At 43.0% G+C, this 15,243-nt stretch overlaps 1 protein-coding gene across 6 annotated transcripts; it reads right to left on the reverse strand.

Annotated features, from left to right (window-relative positions):
• Positions 1–1,122: 1,122 nt before the first annotated feature.
• SFT2D2 (SFT2 domain containing 2) lies at positions 1,123–14,366 on the reverse strand. Of its 6 annotated transcripts, XM_069867895.1 has the most exons (8): positions 14,229–14,366; positions 13,048–13,134; positions 12,652–12,737; positions 11,324–11,405; positions 7,189–7,224; positions 7,018–7,076; positions 6,260–6,289; positions 1,123–5,712 (listed from the first exon to the last, which is right to left on the reverse strand). In XM_069867895.1, exons 1-8 carry the CDS (start codon positions 14,343–14,345, stop codon positions 5,673–5,675), a joined length of 537 nt encoding a protein of 178 aa, XP_069723996.1. In that variant the 5' UTR covers positions 14,346–14,366; the 3' UTR covers positions 1,123–5,672. The 6 variants fall into 6 exon arrangements, 4 of the variants coding, with proteins under 4 accessions (XP_069723996.1, XP_069724005.1, XP_069724013.1 ...); XM_069867904.1 differs by lacking the exon at positions 7,189–7,224; XR_011338398.1 differs by lacking the exons at positions 1,123–5,712; positions 7,189–7,224 and adding an exon at positions 8,346–8,523 and having other exon boundaries at positions 6,267–6,289.
• Between the last annotated feature and the right edge of the window lie 877 nt (positions 14,367–15,243).

Below are 15,243 nucleotides of genomic sequence, written 5' to 3' on the forward strand. Positions count from 1 at the left end.
TGAGAATGATGTGGCAAAGGTTCAACAACTTTGTTGTTACGCAGGAGTGTTGAACTAGGCAAGCAAAATAGCTTTAAGCTGTTAAATATGGAAAGGATTTATTACCCTCTTAGGAGTCAGATTCATAGTTGTCTTGATATGAAATATCAAGCTTTCCCAACAGCGCTTTGAAACTCTAACCTTTTTGAAATGGTAAAATAAAATCTCCCAGGTTTCCATATTACAGGAAAACAGGCTTCTATTACAAACAAAACTTCAGAGTTTCCCATAGCACAGAAATTTCAGTTTAGTCAGCTTTGAGACAGAACTTGCTTAGAGGAACAATTAAAAAAGAATGAAAAAGAAACTGAAAACTTAACACAGTCTCCCACAGAACACAAGTCTCACCACCCTTGCAAAAAAAGCAACTGCTTTGGTTTTCTCTACCAATCAGAAGGAAGTTTAATGTATTCTGAACAGCCCAATGCAGAGCCCTGAACACTGCCAAGGAAACCATAGCAAGTGTTTGGATGCATATTAGTCACAAACTTAAATGGATATGCTTTCTGAAAGTTAAAATAAAAAAAACCCCAAACAAACATTCATAAAGCACTGGCTTTTTACTTCCAGTCTACATCAGTACTCAGAGTGTATTTATTGAACAACAAAGAGCCAGCGGCATGCATAACTCTAGTCTTCACTGACAGAATAGCATCAGAAAGCATTTGCTCTGCAGCATGGAATAAGGCAATAGTTTGCTGGCACATCTAGGTTGACTCGAGATAAATAAGTAATGATAAAAATAATATCTCCACCTTAACAACTTCAGTTGTGCCGCCCAACTGTTTAGGTGTATGCAACTATGCCAATAAGAATTTTGTTGAGCTAGATATATGCTGGGTTAAGCAGCTGCACAGCAGCAGCGACATAGGAACTCCCCTCAGCAGTACACGTTGTGTACACAGCAAAGAAAGTGAGGACAAGACAATCCCTTTTTACAAAAACAAACAAAAAAAACAAACACAAAGCCACAAAAGAAACCCCAACCAAACCAACCCACAATTCAAGCATAACCTGGATAATCAGCATCATTTAAAACTCCATATTAACCATAAAAGCAATTCATTTAATGCAGTAACAACTTTATTGAAGGAAAAAACGGCACTTGTAAGCAAAGATTTCACTTCATTACAGAGAAAGTTGCAAGTCAGGAAAAAATAGGCTTATCAAATTAGAAATCAGTATAAATACATAGAAAAAGCACAATAGCAAACAAAATCCCTAACAGTATAAAACATTGTGGAGAATTTCTGAGAATCGGATTTTTATTTTACAAAATTCCACAGCTGTTAAAAAAATTTAGTGTTGTCACATCAGTGAGGCACACAGTTTTAAGAAAATATACCATTTCTGTGCTTTGTCCTACAAGATCAGTATTATGCTATGGTTGTAAACATCGGTACTTAAGACAAATGTGATTTTAAATATCATTCTCCTCAGTTTTGAAAAGCATACAACAGCAACAGTGATCTTGCTTTAACCATGTTAATGAACAAAAGCTAAGTAAGAACCATTCTCAGCAATTCAACTGAAGCTCTTCCAATTTCTTAGCACATAGCAACAGAGGATGAGCTTGAAGTTTCCACCCTGCTCCACAAAGCAGTTCCCAGAACCCGAGTGTCAGACCACATGAAAGCAATAATGCCATGAGCCACACCAGCTGTAACCAACCCACAAGTTGTGATAGATTCAGGCATCATCCTACACACAGCTGGAAGTCAGCCCATTGGCAGTCTCTGCCCTCCCCACAACTTGCTAGTAAGTGCTCACACATAAAGCCTAACGTGCTTTTTTGGAAAAAAAAAAAAAACCAACAACCAAAAATGGATTTCTTAAAAGAATTTCAACTTAGTGCACACATTTCTTGCTCTTATGAACAATCTTATCACTGTAAATACTGAACAAGATGGAATTGTTCACCTCATTACTGCAGAACCATCTCACCAGTATTCAAAGTGGACTCCAAGACATAAAACAGAGCAAAGCTTTGAAGCAATGAAAGACATCCCATATTTTAATGTTTAGAAACTCAGTACTTTGGGAACAGATTACAGCCACCCGCCATTTCTAAAATATCTGGAAAGTCAGCTGATCCCAGATATGTACACTTCATGCTAGAACTCTGTGCTGAGGTTGCCTGGTTAAGGTGATGCTATCCGTACTGCAAAAAGTAAAAACAGCGGGTAGGCAAGTTGACTAACAGTGAGGCTGGGCAAAAAGCATTTTCTGGTACAACAACAAATCCTACCAAGATGGGCATTCAACATCATGCAAGTTTCTTTAGAAAGGTCACCCTTGAGTTAAGTGCTGTAGGCAACTGAGCAAGGACTTCGGAAAGGAAGGAGCTTTGTGATTCAAAACACAGAAGTCGCTGTTTGCAGTAGAGGCACACAACAAACATTCCTGCCTTGAGAGTCATTAAGATAGAAAGCTAGAGAGGCCTTCAGAAATGCCCACCATGCTTCCTGCCCAGTGCATAACCAAAGCAGATGATAACAAAACTCAACACAAAATAGTTTTAATCACCAAAAAACTAAAAAAAAAGGTATAATCTAATTCAGATTTAAACAAGCCAAGAGGAAACATCAATATACTAGTTGACTCCTCAATTATGTAAAATCATATAAAGTAATTTAACACAGTGGAAAATTCTTTTGTTGCTAGACTTGGCAATGCTCTGAAACAGCTCATTGTGAGTAAGAATCTAAAGACCTAAAGAGTTTTGTTCCGATAGAGTACAGTTATTTTAAATCAAAATCGCTTGTAGATGAAGTGACAAACCCTGAGTATATTTCACATATTGGCAAGAATATGCTGAGTTGCTCCTACTGTCTAACCTTCACAGGAAGAGAATACAACACCAAAGGGCAACCTAAACCCTAGGGGTACTCTGGCAACCCTTCTGCTTTTGCTGTCTCTCTTTGGGTTTCCTTCCTCTAAGGGCACTATTGCCTCATATGCTATGCATTGAAACAAAGATTTGTTCTTCTCTCTTACTGAGTTAAAGACTGTGGAGCTGGAATTACAGCTTTAAGAAGGATAGTGGGAGTGGAAAGAAAACAAAAAAGACACATAAATTTACCTGCTACCTATTGGTAGTTTCCTAATTCTATATGCATGTGCTCACAACAGTCAGCTAGAAGGTTACAGTTAACTAGTATGCAAGTTGAAAACCCAACATTCAGCATACACAAACCCAGTGCTCAACCAGAGGACCTGCTAGAAAGCCAGAATACCACAATCCTGCTGGAAGTAGTCAAGGCTTTTACTCCTCCAAGTCTGAAGTACTCAAGAAAAGAACCTCAGAAGCCAAATTCCATTATATTGATTGCTGATGAGCCTGGAATGATGATCTGAGTTAATGTTACTTTCCTGGAGAGGGGAAGAAGAAATACTGTATGCTATACCCGTAATATTTCCCAGGAATGCCTAGGGATGTAAAAACTAAAGAAGTATTGGAATGTAGAAGGCATTAGAGTTGTATTTCGATTGCCCTTATACAAAGGAATTCTGTGAACATTATCAAAGTCCTAATAAAAGAATAACACAGGTCCTTTGACAGATGCAAATAAGGTCTTGAACCTACTCCCTGACAAAAAAAGACACACATCAGTCTGGACACTTGTCTTGGATCAGTCAGGGAAAAGAAGTATCAGTATTCTTTACTCCTCAGTCTCTCTTGGGCATTTAACTAATTCTTCCTTTCATGAAATGTAATAGTCAACCTAGTTATCTCAACCCCAACTTCCAAATACTAGGAGGAAAAAAAGGACCAGGACATAGCATTGAACATCCTCCTGTATAACTGATTGATTCCAACATAAGTGTCATGTTTTCAAGGTGGCATTTTCCATTCAGATGTCTTTGTAAAAGTAACTGTAGCCAGCTGGAATCCACTGAAAGCCTGTTAAAATTTTCCTTTCATGATATCCTCAAAAGGGAATCTTTTCTTTAAAAGGATCCTAATAGCAGGATGGTACTGTGCTTTACAAATTATCACAGTACACTTAAGTTTAAGGTTTTGAATTACCTCCGTTTCTAGTAACTTTGTGGAAGCCATAGAATTGTTCAGCTTCACTGTGGTCTTATACTTTATTACTAAGTAGATCTAGGTTTTTCCTGCATTAAAATCTTTTGAGTACAAGTCAGGGACACACTTGCCATGCAAGCACAATGTTGTTAAATAACTAAACTCTCAGTAGATGGGGTGAAGAGAGGCTTCAGTTCATTCTGAAGTCCACTGGACAATCATCTTCATAGACACAGACTCCAGAGAGAAAGTTTAAGAGGAAAGCTGAAAGCAGTTAAACAGTATCCCACACAGTGGAAGCAGGAATCTGTGCTCAAATATTAAAAAAAAACAATCACTGCGATGGTTTGGGAGTAAATGATTATACACAGCTCAGAAGATAATGAGAACGCAGGGTGGCCTTGGAGTTTGGATACTGACTGTTCAGCATTTGTTTGGAGCTGGCAGCTAGATTGTTACATACTTTCTTTGCATACTTTCAGGCAATAGAAAATTGTACATTCTTCTCAAAGCAGAAGTTTGCTAACGTGTGCAAGAGCTTTAGGAGAAACAAAACTGATCCCACTTACAAAAAAAAGAGAGAAATGTTGGAGTTCTAACTTATAAATAAGTTTAGAAGAAAATGTCTTCTCCCTGTCCCAGGCTGCTTCAACAATAGCCTACTTCCACCTTACCTTATCAGAGTTTGTCCTTTGAGAAGGGACATTCATAAATTCTCTCCTTGCTTACCTATCATGCCTTCAGCTTTGCCCTGCTCATACAATACAGCTGAGGGAGAAGAAAAGCAGCTCACTTCACATGAAAAATTTCAGTTTCCTATCTTATATGTATTATCATTAGCTGTAGGCAAGGTAAAGAACTCTGGTTCCCAGCAGCTGAAAAATTCTGTCAATCAACCTTATTTTGTAAGTGCTTTTCCTACGGAAACAAGTTTTTACAGATGAAAATACGCCTTTCATGTATTTTAAGGAAATACTATCAGTATACACTGAAAATTAAATACTTCAGTAGTTGCAAACATCTGATACATAGTCCAAAGCAATGTTTTCACTTAGAATTAAATCTTTTAGAAGTCTCATAGACCCAAAACTTCACAAAATAAGGAAGAAGAGAAAGAATACCAATATTCCATTATCCAAGGCAAACAGTGCAAATTTTAAGTGACATGAGGCTTTTTTAAAAAAACACCCAAGTTCTCAGTAAGAAATCAGTTGGTAATCGATTTCTTTTTTTTGAAAAAGAAACCCTCCAGACTGGCATAGTCCCATCAAAATTGAAGTCTCCATTTTACAGACTTCACGTATTACCTTGTTAATTTTGCAAAACCAAGCAAATATATGCTTTTACATAAGAATTATCATAACAAATTCTGGATCTCTACCCAGTTCTTCTGCCAGACTAAACTTCATTTAATCATGATCACCTTGTCCTACAGACACCATTGCTTAAAAAAACAAGCCATACACTGGATTTAACACAAGGAGCCTCTAACAACAAGCTGAAAGGCACATGTTTAAGACAGAAGTAGGAAAATACATACACAATGATCTTAACATAGTTCTACTATACTTCCTAGAACTTTGTGAAGCATCCAGTATTCCTGTTAGGAAAGGCAGACTGAAACACATTTCTTCACAGCATCCCTGCAGGCAGAATAAAGAAAAAGAAAACAGAATCACCTCAGTTAGGATGCTTGATTCCATACTGCTACAACATTGACAGTGAGGACTTGAAAGATCACCTGACTGTGTACTAATTGCACTTACACAATTTGCATGACTTCATGAATGTGTTAGAGACAAGCAGGTCTGTTCCCTCTCCATCAGCCTTGAGGAAGCAAGGTTGATGGAGTGGGATTGAGAACCACATGCTCAAACACAGAATAGGACTCATAGGGAAGGAAAATAAAGATACACAGAAGAATACATTCCAAAGGCAAGCCTCAAGTTTAGTGTGTGGTCAGTATGCTTACATATTTTTACAGGATGTCCTTTTAGTTTGTTACATTTGTGTTCTCCCACCGTGGAAGATGCTTAGTTTCATTTTCAGGTTTAACTACATGTTTTTCACCCCCCTAAAACACCACCATGTAAGAATTGCTAAAGCAATGCATAACAATGTTTTTATAAACTAATCTTCTGTATCATTAAACCTCAAGATGACAAAAGGTAAAGGAGTGGGGAAGTTTACCTTGCAAATGGTATGAAGGAAATGCTGTACCTAAGAAGAAAGATTTTGAAAGTTACTCTTCATGTCAGATTTTTAGGGTCACAAACAAGAACAACCCCTCTCCCAGATGCTCTAAACAGGTAATTGCAAGATAAGACAACCAAAATGAAGCTTTGAGTCTGTGAGCAACAGGAATGAGTACCCTTGCATATGATCTTAGCCCGGTCAGGTTGTGAAACAGCATGGTAAAACCGGGGGACATATTTTAGAAGCTTTTTAAACATAGTTATCTGCACCCAACACTCTTCATGTTCCAACGCCGACAAGCAGGTAAGATTAGCTTTGAGGGCTGGCTAGATGTTCCTATCAGTGTCTGTGCTACTTCTGGGACATCACACAGAGCACGCATTAACACTCATATTTCATTTGATTGGCACATCTGGGTATTTTAACAAATTCAGGAGTGTGTAAAGAGGAATACCAGACAGTAAGGGGCAAATTGATTGAGCAGTTTTACTTCAAGCTTGCACAAGTTAAACATTTTCAAAGGAACCTTCCCCAGAAACGGAGCCCTGGCTTCCATGTCCAAAACCTCTGAAGTGGCTGAGGCCAAAAAGCTGGAACAAGCAGGTCCTCATTGATGCATTGTCTTGCATCTATGGGAATGGTGAGGTAAAAATTCTCCTCTCTAACTCATGCAAGGTCAAAATCCACTCACAATTCATCTGCTGATACTAGATACAATATGAAATGGAGTGTGTGGGGAGGAAATCACTTACCATGCCAAGGCAAAAAACTGTAAAATGCAGAAAAGGAGCGCAAGTCCTTCCTTACGCCACTGAAGGAAGAGAGGGGGACAAAGGGAACATAGTATGCAATCAGACAACAATGTAAGCACCTTATTTTTACAATGTATTCCAGTTATATATACATATAAGACTAGTACTCACCCAGAAAGCAGAACACAGTGTTAGAACGAGACACAACTAGAAGAAAACAAACAATTACTATTAAACATAGCAGAAAGAACTCCAGTTTTTATAGATATAACACCATAACAGGTTTCTTCACAAAGACAGAAGTAGACCATGTTATTTCATAGTTTTTTCCAATCCTGCATACAAGCCTCCCTTATTTAAAATGCTCTTGGTATCATATTTCTGAAGCGAATTAAAGCAATGAGGAAATATCAGACTGATACCTCCAGAAAATTATTTTATTTCTGCAAAGGTACAAGAGGAGGTTGAACAGCCCTTTTACAACATCAGCAGGTTCCAACTTCATCCCACACACTCTTGGTTTCAGAGGCGTACACCACACTTCATTGTTTTGTCTAAGTAAGGCTTTTCAGTTACAACTCTAGTCTTTCTGCTTCTGTACATGCCATATTTCCTGTTGAATCTCAAGGTTACCTTGGGACTGAAGTTATGTCATCACTGAAGTCTTTACAATTATAGGTACCATACAATTTCTAGATCTTTCAGTAATTGCTTAGTAACTGTCCTGCTAATATGAGGTCCAGCACAGCCAATCAAACCGGCAAATTTTCTTTTTTCAGAGTTCCTCTGTGTCTTTATTACGATTAAAATCTTGGGGTTAGTAGGCCATTTTGAATTATTTTCTGGTTTAACCCTTGGTTTTAACAGGAGCCTCCTTTTAGTTCAAGTTTTCAGTTTTTATTTAAGACATAACAGTTCATTAGCTACGACAGATGCTCACACTTGATCTTCATCAACATCCAACAGTCTATTGATACACATGTTCCATTGTGTTACTAGATACTACCACTAACATTATAACATGCATTTTTCTGCTTGAGTTAAAACAAAAAGAGATTTAGTACTGCATATTCAAGACAAGAACACATGTTGCCTAAGAAATCACACACTTCACCACAACCACGATAACTGACATTAAACTTTTTCCACTAGTTTTATGGTGGTGATTTGTATATTGCTCTAAATACTACATCACACACCAAACAATTGATTTTATTCCTGTGAGCAATATTCCAGGCATCCTTCTGACTCCAGGCACCCCTCATGCATACAAAACAAATACACCAGGCAGTAGGCTTTTTGCCTACTACTGATCCATGAGCATGCACCATCAATTTCTCAAGCTCTACCAGTTGCCTGTATCTTCTCTGGATGTTTAAATAAAAAAGAGGAAGCGCTGATGCCAAGCAAACACTCTGAAGACAAACACACGGAAAATGGGAGGATAGCTTCATGCAAGTCAAACCACCTTCCAGATTTTAGACTCTCCAAGAGAAAATGGGAAAGGTGAAGAGACAAAAAAAAAGCACAGGCACTTTAAATAATAAAGAGCCAAAATCTCAGCAGCAATTTTCACCCAACCCCCTGCCCCATGTCAAAGGTTGGCCACAATTCTCATCTTCAGAAGAAAAATTAATTCCAAAGGCTGACTTCAGTTGAAGGCTGAATTTGCAATTTCATTGTTTTATATGAGTTTCAAACCCCAAAGCTATCAGCCAACTGGGATGATTTCTGTATTTTTTATGCAAGACAATGAAGGCAGAGAGATTCATCAGTTGTTTTGTCAGGAAATGACGATTTTCCCTTATGTCCCCGTATGTAGAAAATCAGGCAGGGAAGGGAAGAGGCCAGCGTAGCTGAGGTGAGACCTGCTGGTTAAACTAAAGAAGAAGAGAGAACTGCACAGGCAGTGCAAGCAGGGACAGGTAACTTGGGACGTGTATAGGGATGCTACCTGGTTGTGTAGGGAGGAAGTCAGGAAAGCCAAGTCTCAGCTGGAGCTGAAGGGAAGGGAAGTAAAGACTAACAACAAGGGCTTCTACAGGTACATCAATCGGAAGAGGAAGGTCAAAGAGAATGTACCCCCACTGACGGTTTGGAATGGTGACCTTATATCAACAGACAAGGAGAAGGCTGAGGTACTTAACTTTTTTGCCTCAGTCGTTACTGATAACTGCTCTCCTCACCCCTCCTGGGTCATGGGACAGCAAGATGGTGACCAGGCGGGTAAACCCCCTTCCACTGTAGATGAAGATCATGTTTGTGACCACTTGGAGAACCTGAACATATGTAAGTCTATGGGACCTGATGAGATGCATCCCAGAGTCCTGAGGAAATTGGAAGATGTGGTTCCCAAGCCACTCTCCATGATATCTGAAAAGTCCTGGCAATCAGGAAAAGTCCCTGGTGACTGGAAGAAGGGTAACATTGTGCCCATTCTTAAAAAGGGTAGAAAAGACGACCCTGAAAACTACTGACCTGTCAGCCTCACGTCTGTGCCTGGGAAGATCATGGAACAGATCCTCCTAGAAGCTATGCTAAAGCACATGGAGGATGGGGAGGTGATTAATGGCAGCCAGCATGACTTCACCAGGGGCAAACCATGTATGACCAACTTAGTGGCTTTCTATGATGGAGTGACCACAGCAGTGGACACGGGTAAACTGACGGATTTGATCTATCTAGACTTCTGTAAAGCCTTTGACACGGTCCCCCACAACATCCTTCTCTCTAAATTCGAGAGATATGGATTTGATGGGTGGATGTTACGGTGGATAAGAAACTCGTTGGATAGTCGTATTTAAAAAGTAGTGGCCAATGGCTCAAAGTCCAGATGGAGATCTGTGACAAGTGGTGTCCCTCAGGGGTCTGTACTGGGACCGGTGCTGTTTAATATCTTCATCAATGATATTGACAGTGAGATTGAGTGCACCCTCAGCAAGTTTTCAGGTGACACCAAGCTGAGTGGTATAGTTGCCACACCAGAAGGACGGGATGTCATCCAGAGAGACCTGGACAGGGTGGAGAAGTGGGGCTGTGAGAACCTCATGAGGTTCAACAAGGCCAAGTGCAAGGTCCTACACCTGGGTCAGGGCAATCCCCATTTTCAGTACACGATGGGGGATGATGTGATTGAGAGCAGCCCTGCAGAGACAGACTTGGGGGTGCTTGTCAATGAGAAGCCCGACATGAGCCAGCAGTGTGTGCTCGCAGCCCAGAAGGCCAATCATATCTTGGGCTGCATCAAAAGAAGCCTGGCCAGCAGGACAAGGGAGGGGATTCTACCCCTCTATTCCTCTCTTATGAGACCTCATCTGGAGCACTGTGTCCAGTTCTGGAATCCGCCACATAAGAAGGATATGGAGCTGTTGGAACGGGTCCAGAGGAGGGCTACAAAGATGATCCGAGGGCTGGACCACCTTCCATATGAGGACAGGCTGAGAGAGCTGGGCTTGTTCAGCCTGGAGAAGACTCCGAGGAGATCTTACAGCAACCTTCCAGTACCTGAAAGGGGCCTACAGAAAAGCTGGGGAGGGACTATTCATAAAGGCTTGTGGTGATAGGACGAGGAAGAATGGGTATAAACTGCAAAGGGGCAGATTTAGATTAGACATTAGGAAGAATTTCTTCACCACGAGAGTAGTGAGACACTGGAACAGGTTGCCAACAGAAGTTGTGGATGTGATCCCTGGAGATGTTCAAGGCCAGATCGGATGGGGCTTTGGGTAACTGCATCCAGTGGGATGTCCCAGCCCATGGCAGGGGGGGTTGGAACTAGACGATCTTTAAGGTCCCTTCCAACCCTAACTATTCTATGATTCTATGATTTTATCAAGGTAGAAATGCCTACACAGCTCTTTAAAGCAAATAAGATAGTCTATTTCTCATAATTTAAAAAATATTTTATCTAACAACTTCCATATCACAACTTTTTAAAGAATAGTTTCCCATCTTGCATCTTTTAAGTGACATGAAAATATGATGTCGTGGCCTCAAGGTCACTAAAAAAGCACGTGCACAGTTAACAAGTGCCAGCCACAGACCTTTAAAGCTCATTTAGCATAACAACCTGGCTTCAGCTCAGTCTTTTGTAACAGGAAGGTGGTTTTCTTCTGCTACACATGCCTTTCCACTATAGCAGATGCGCAGGATGTTTGATATTTTAAGAAAAAAACAACAAAAAAACCCCAAAAAACACCTACAAACACATCTTGAGACATATTTGGATCAATATACATGAAAGCACTTTACAATGGAAACTGCTTACAGGTTAGCGTGAGTTCAAACCGATTCCTTTGATACTTACTAGCATAACAATTGTAGCAATCAAACGCGTAGGCTCAAACATCCTTTTCAATTGTTTCATTGGTCCCATAAGAAAGAGTGTGCTGTGAAAAACAAAACAAGATGAACACAGAAGGCAGAAATGCAAAAGTGAAACTACATCAGATACCTGATTGAGACAGGTTATTATGTTAAATTGTCTGCTGTCATATGGGGCACCAGTACATTATATTGTTATGGTAATAAGTGCTGCACAACAGAAGAAAGAGAATATACTGTGCATTAGAGCCCTGGTGATTGATACTGCATGAATTATACAAGATGAAAGTTTTATCTAAGGTGATTCTGACTCATATACTATATGTGAGTCAGAAGAGGGCCATGAAGATGATCAGAGGACCTGTCCAATAGGAGCACAGGCTGAGAGAGCTGGAGTTGTTCACCCTAGTGAAGAGAAGGCTCTGGGAAGACCTTACAGCAGCCTTCCAGCACTTTAAAGGGGGCTACAGGAAAGCTGGCTCTTTATCAGGGAATACAGGGATAGAACAAGGGGTAATGATTTTAAGATGAAAGAGGGCAAATTTGGATTAGATATTAGGAAGAACTCTTTTACTGTGAGGGTGGTGAGACCCTGGAACAGGTTGCCCAGAGAAGTCATGGATGCCCCATTCCTGGAGGTGCTCAAGGCCAGGCTGGATGAGGCTTTGAGCAACCTGGTTCAGTGGAAGGTGTCTGGGCCTGTGGCAGGGGAGTTGGAACTGCATGTTCTTTAAGATCCTTTCCAACCCCAACCATTCTATAGTTCTGTATTATTCTGCCTCCATAGTATAACAAATTCCATTCCTCGTGCTTTTTAACATCTTGTCAAGCTTCTTCAATCACAGAAGACCATCTGTCACAAAGTCAATGGAGCTGTGCTTTAGGAACCCCAGCGGCCATGAAGTCTTATCGAACAGGCCTAACCCAACAGACAGACTGCCCCAAATATATTCACCAAAACACACAGAACACCACCAAATGCAAAATGCCAAAGAGTTATTTTTATCTTGGGGGGAACGAACACAATCCAAGAAGCCCAATGCTCAAAGCCTGAGTTTGATTTTTCTTTACTGATGAGTAAATTTTACCTTGAACAGATTGCTAAAAACAATAAACAAAATACACATTTTCTTTACATTTGAGGGCACTACTGGGGAAACACTATTCTTTAAAATTCAGTGACAAGAGAATGATCTACAAAACCAAATATTCTCACACAAATGCAACCGTTTCTATCACTTATGCACCTTCACCACCATTCTGCTCTAGTTTGTCACTATTATTAAGGAACTAATATAAAAAGATTGTTACCTGCCAATAGATGCAATGTTCCCCAATGTATAAAACACTGCAAAGAGTGTCAGCCCTTTCCTTGGTACCCATAGCAGACAAGTACCCTAAGAAGGAACATTTAGGGGGATAAAGGGGAAAAAAACATTAATAGTTTTTAAATTGCAAAAGAAATATATCCAAGGAGCATCACAACACACAAGAAGTCTTAGGAAACCTTAAACTGCAGAATCACACGCACACACAAAAAGACCAAGCCACATTTACTGGTATTGTTGTTAATAATTAGTACGTTGCATCTGACCGGAACCAAGTCAGATGTCTTCTCAGAGACTCAACAAAATTAAGCGACAGCACAGCCATAGTCAGTTGGGATGCCAAAACTCACACCAGGAGAATACGGCAAGAAGTCCTTACCAGAAACGAGCACAGGCATCCTATCACAAAACAAGCGATGAAGCCTTTCACTCGGGTGCCCCAGCCTAACGAGGTTGAATCGATAACCTGGAAACGAGAAGAAAACCAGGAGCGCACGTTATTATTTACAACAGCTCTCGTCAGTTCTCAAGCATGTGCATTTCCTCCAAGCTGCTGAACTGTGTCCAAGCCCAAGGGGAGCCTCAAGTTTCCAAGCACCCGAGAGGCAGCGCGGGCGCTGCCAAGGGAGGGAGCGAGGGAAGAGGGAGCAGCTCTCCGGGCAAACAGGCGGTGGGAGCGTGGGGGTTGGTTTCTTTCCCTGCCCACGCTCACTTTATTTTCCAGCAGGCTTCCCGTGCCCGGCCGCTCGGGCTTCCCCCGGGAGAGCGGCGACTCCTCTCCCACAAGAGCGAGGAGCCAGGGCCCCTGTGGCAGGCGGCAGCGCCGGGTGCCGGGGGGACACGCTGCGAGTGGGGAGAGCGGCGACCGCCCCGACCGGCTCGCACCCGGGGGCGCCCAGGACACCCCACACTGCCCTCCCTCCCTCTCTTCCTCCCTCCTTTCCCCTTCCTCCTCTTTTTTGTCCTTCTCCTCTTCCTCCTTCCTCCCCTCCCTACCTCCTTTCCCCTCCTTCCTCCCTTCCTCCTTCCCTTCTTCCCTTCCTCCTTCCCTTCTTCCCTCCCTTCCTCCTTCCTTCCCTCCTTCTCCTCTTCCTCCTTCCCTCCTTCTCCTCTTCCTCCTTCCCTCCCTCCCTCTTCCTCCTTCCCTCCCCCCTCCCTCCCTCTTCCTCCTCTTCCCTCCCTCCCTCTTTCTCCTCTTCCTCCTTCCCTCCCTCTTTCTCCTCTTCCTCCTTCCCTCCCTCCCCTCTCTCCCTCCCTCCTTCTTGTTTTCCTCCTTCTCCTCTCCTTCCTTCCTTCTCTTCCTCCTTTCTTTCCCCTTTCCCTTCTCTCCCTCCCTCTCTTTTTCCTCCTCCTCTTCCTCTTTCCCCCCCTCCCTCTCTCCCTCCCTTGCCCCTTCTACTCTTTCTCCTTCCCTCCCTTTCTTCTTCTCTCCTTCCCTTCCTTATTCTCTTCTTCCCTCCCTCTTTCTCTCTTTCCTTTCCTTCCTCCCTTCCTTCTTTCCTTCCTCTCTCCCTCCCTCTCTCTCCCCTCTCCTCCCCCCCCCGCCCCTCGTTGCGTTACCTCGGCCAGGCCGCCGGGCTCCTCGGTGTCGCGGCCGCTCAGCACCCGTTTCAGCTTGTCCATGCCGCCCGCGCCCCGGCTGCGCTGCCCCTCCCCAGGGACTACCGGCCCCGGCATGCACCGCGCCGCGGGCTACCTGCGCCCGGCAGGTAGGGGAAGGCCGGCGGCGCGGGGCCTGCCGGGAGTTGTAGTCCGCTGGGAGGGGGCGGAACCGCACCCGGAAGCGAAGGCCGGGAGCCTCCAGGACCGCGCGGGCTCCGAGCCTGACAATATGCAAGAAGCATTTGGACGGTGCCCTCAGACAAGTGATGTGGGGATAGGAGTTGGATTCGGTGATGTTTATCCCTTCCGACGGGTCCAGAGGAGGGCCACGAATATGATCAGAGGGCTTGGAGCATCTCCCATGCGAGGAGAGGCTGAGAGAGTTGGGCTTGTTCAGCCTGGAGAAGGCTCCGAGGAGACGTTATAGCGACCCTCCAGTACCTGAAAGGGGCTACAGGAAAGCTGGGGAGGGACTGTTTACAAAGGGCATGGAGTGATACGATATAGGGTAATGGGTATACACTGGAGAGGGGCAGATTTAGATTAGACATTAGAAGGAATTTCTTCATTATGAAGGTGATGAGGCCCTGGCACAGGTTGCCCAGGGAAGCTGTGGCTGCCCCATTCCTGGCAATGTTCAAGGCCAGGTTGGATGGGCCTTGGGCAGCCTGATCTAGTGGGAGGTGTCCCTGCCCATGGCAGGGGGGCTGGAACTGGATGATCTTTAAGGTCCCTTCCAGCCCGAACTATTCCATGATTCCATGAAGCACCAGTGAGTGCCCTGGGCAGGGCTGGAAGTACCCAAGCAGCGGCCTGCTGGGCATCCCTGCATCAACCACCTCAGTCTGCTGACAGCGTGCTCTGCCAGCATGGGGCAAGAGGCACTGAGCAGAGAAAAGTTTTGGATATGGTAGCACAGCTGGTCTTGTGCTCCTGCCCAGACACTCCAGCTACGCTGTAACAGCTCTCCTGG

The sequence above is a fragment of the Phaenicophaeus curvirostris genome, chromosome 1, assembly GCF_032191515.1.
Source record: "Phaenicophaeus curvirostris isolate KB17595 chromosome 1, BPBGC_Pcur_1.0, whole genome shotgun sequence".
NCBI lineage: Eukaryota > Metazoa > Chordata > Aves > Cuculiformes > Cuculidae > Phaenicophaeus > Phaenicophaeus curvirostris.

Bases quoted from the DNA above. Each gene is read 5' to 3' on its own strand.
- SFT2D2 (XM_069867895.1), bottom strand. From the start codon at position 14,345: ATGCCGGGGCCGGTAGTCCCTGGGGAGGGGCAGCGCAGCCGGGGCGCG. The intron at 7,225-11,323 runs GTAAGTATCAAA...GTTTTCTTCTAG, and splicing joins TTGCTACAATTGTTATGCTA to TTGTGTCTCGTTCTAACACT. The intron at 6,290-7,017 runs GTAAGTGATTTC...CTTTCTTCTTAG, and splicing joins CAGTTTTTTGCCTTGGCATG to GTACAGCATTTCCTTCATAC.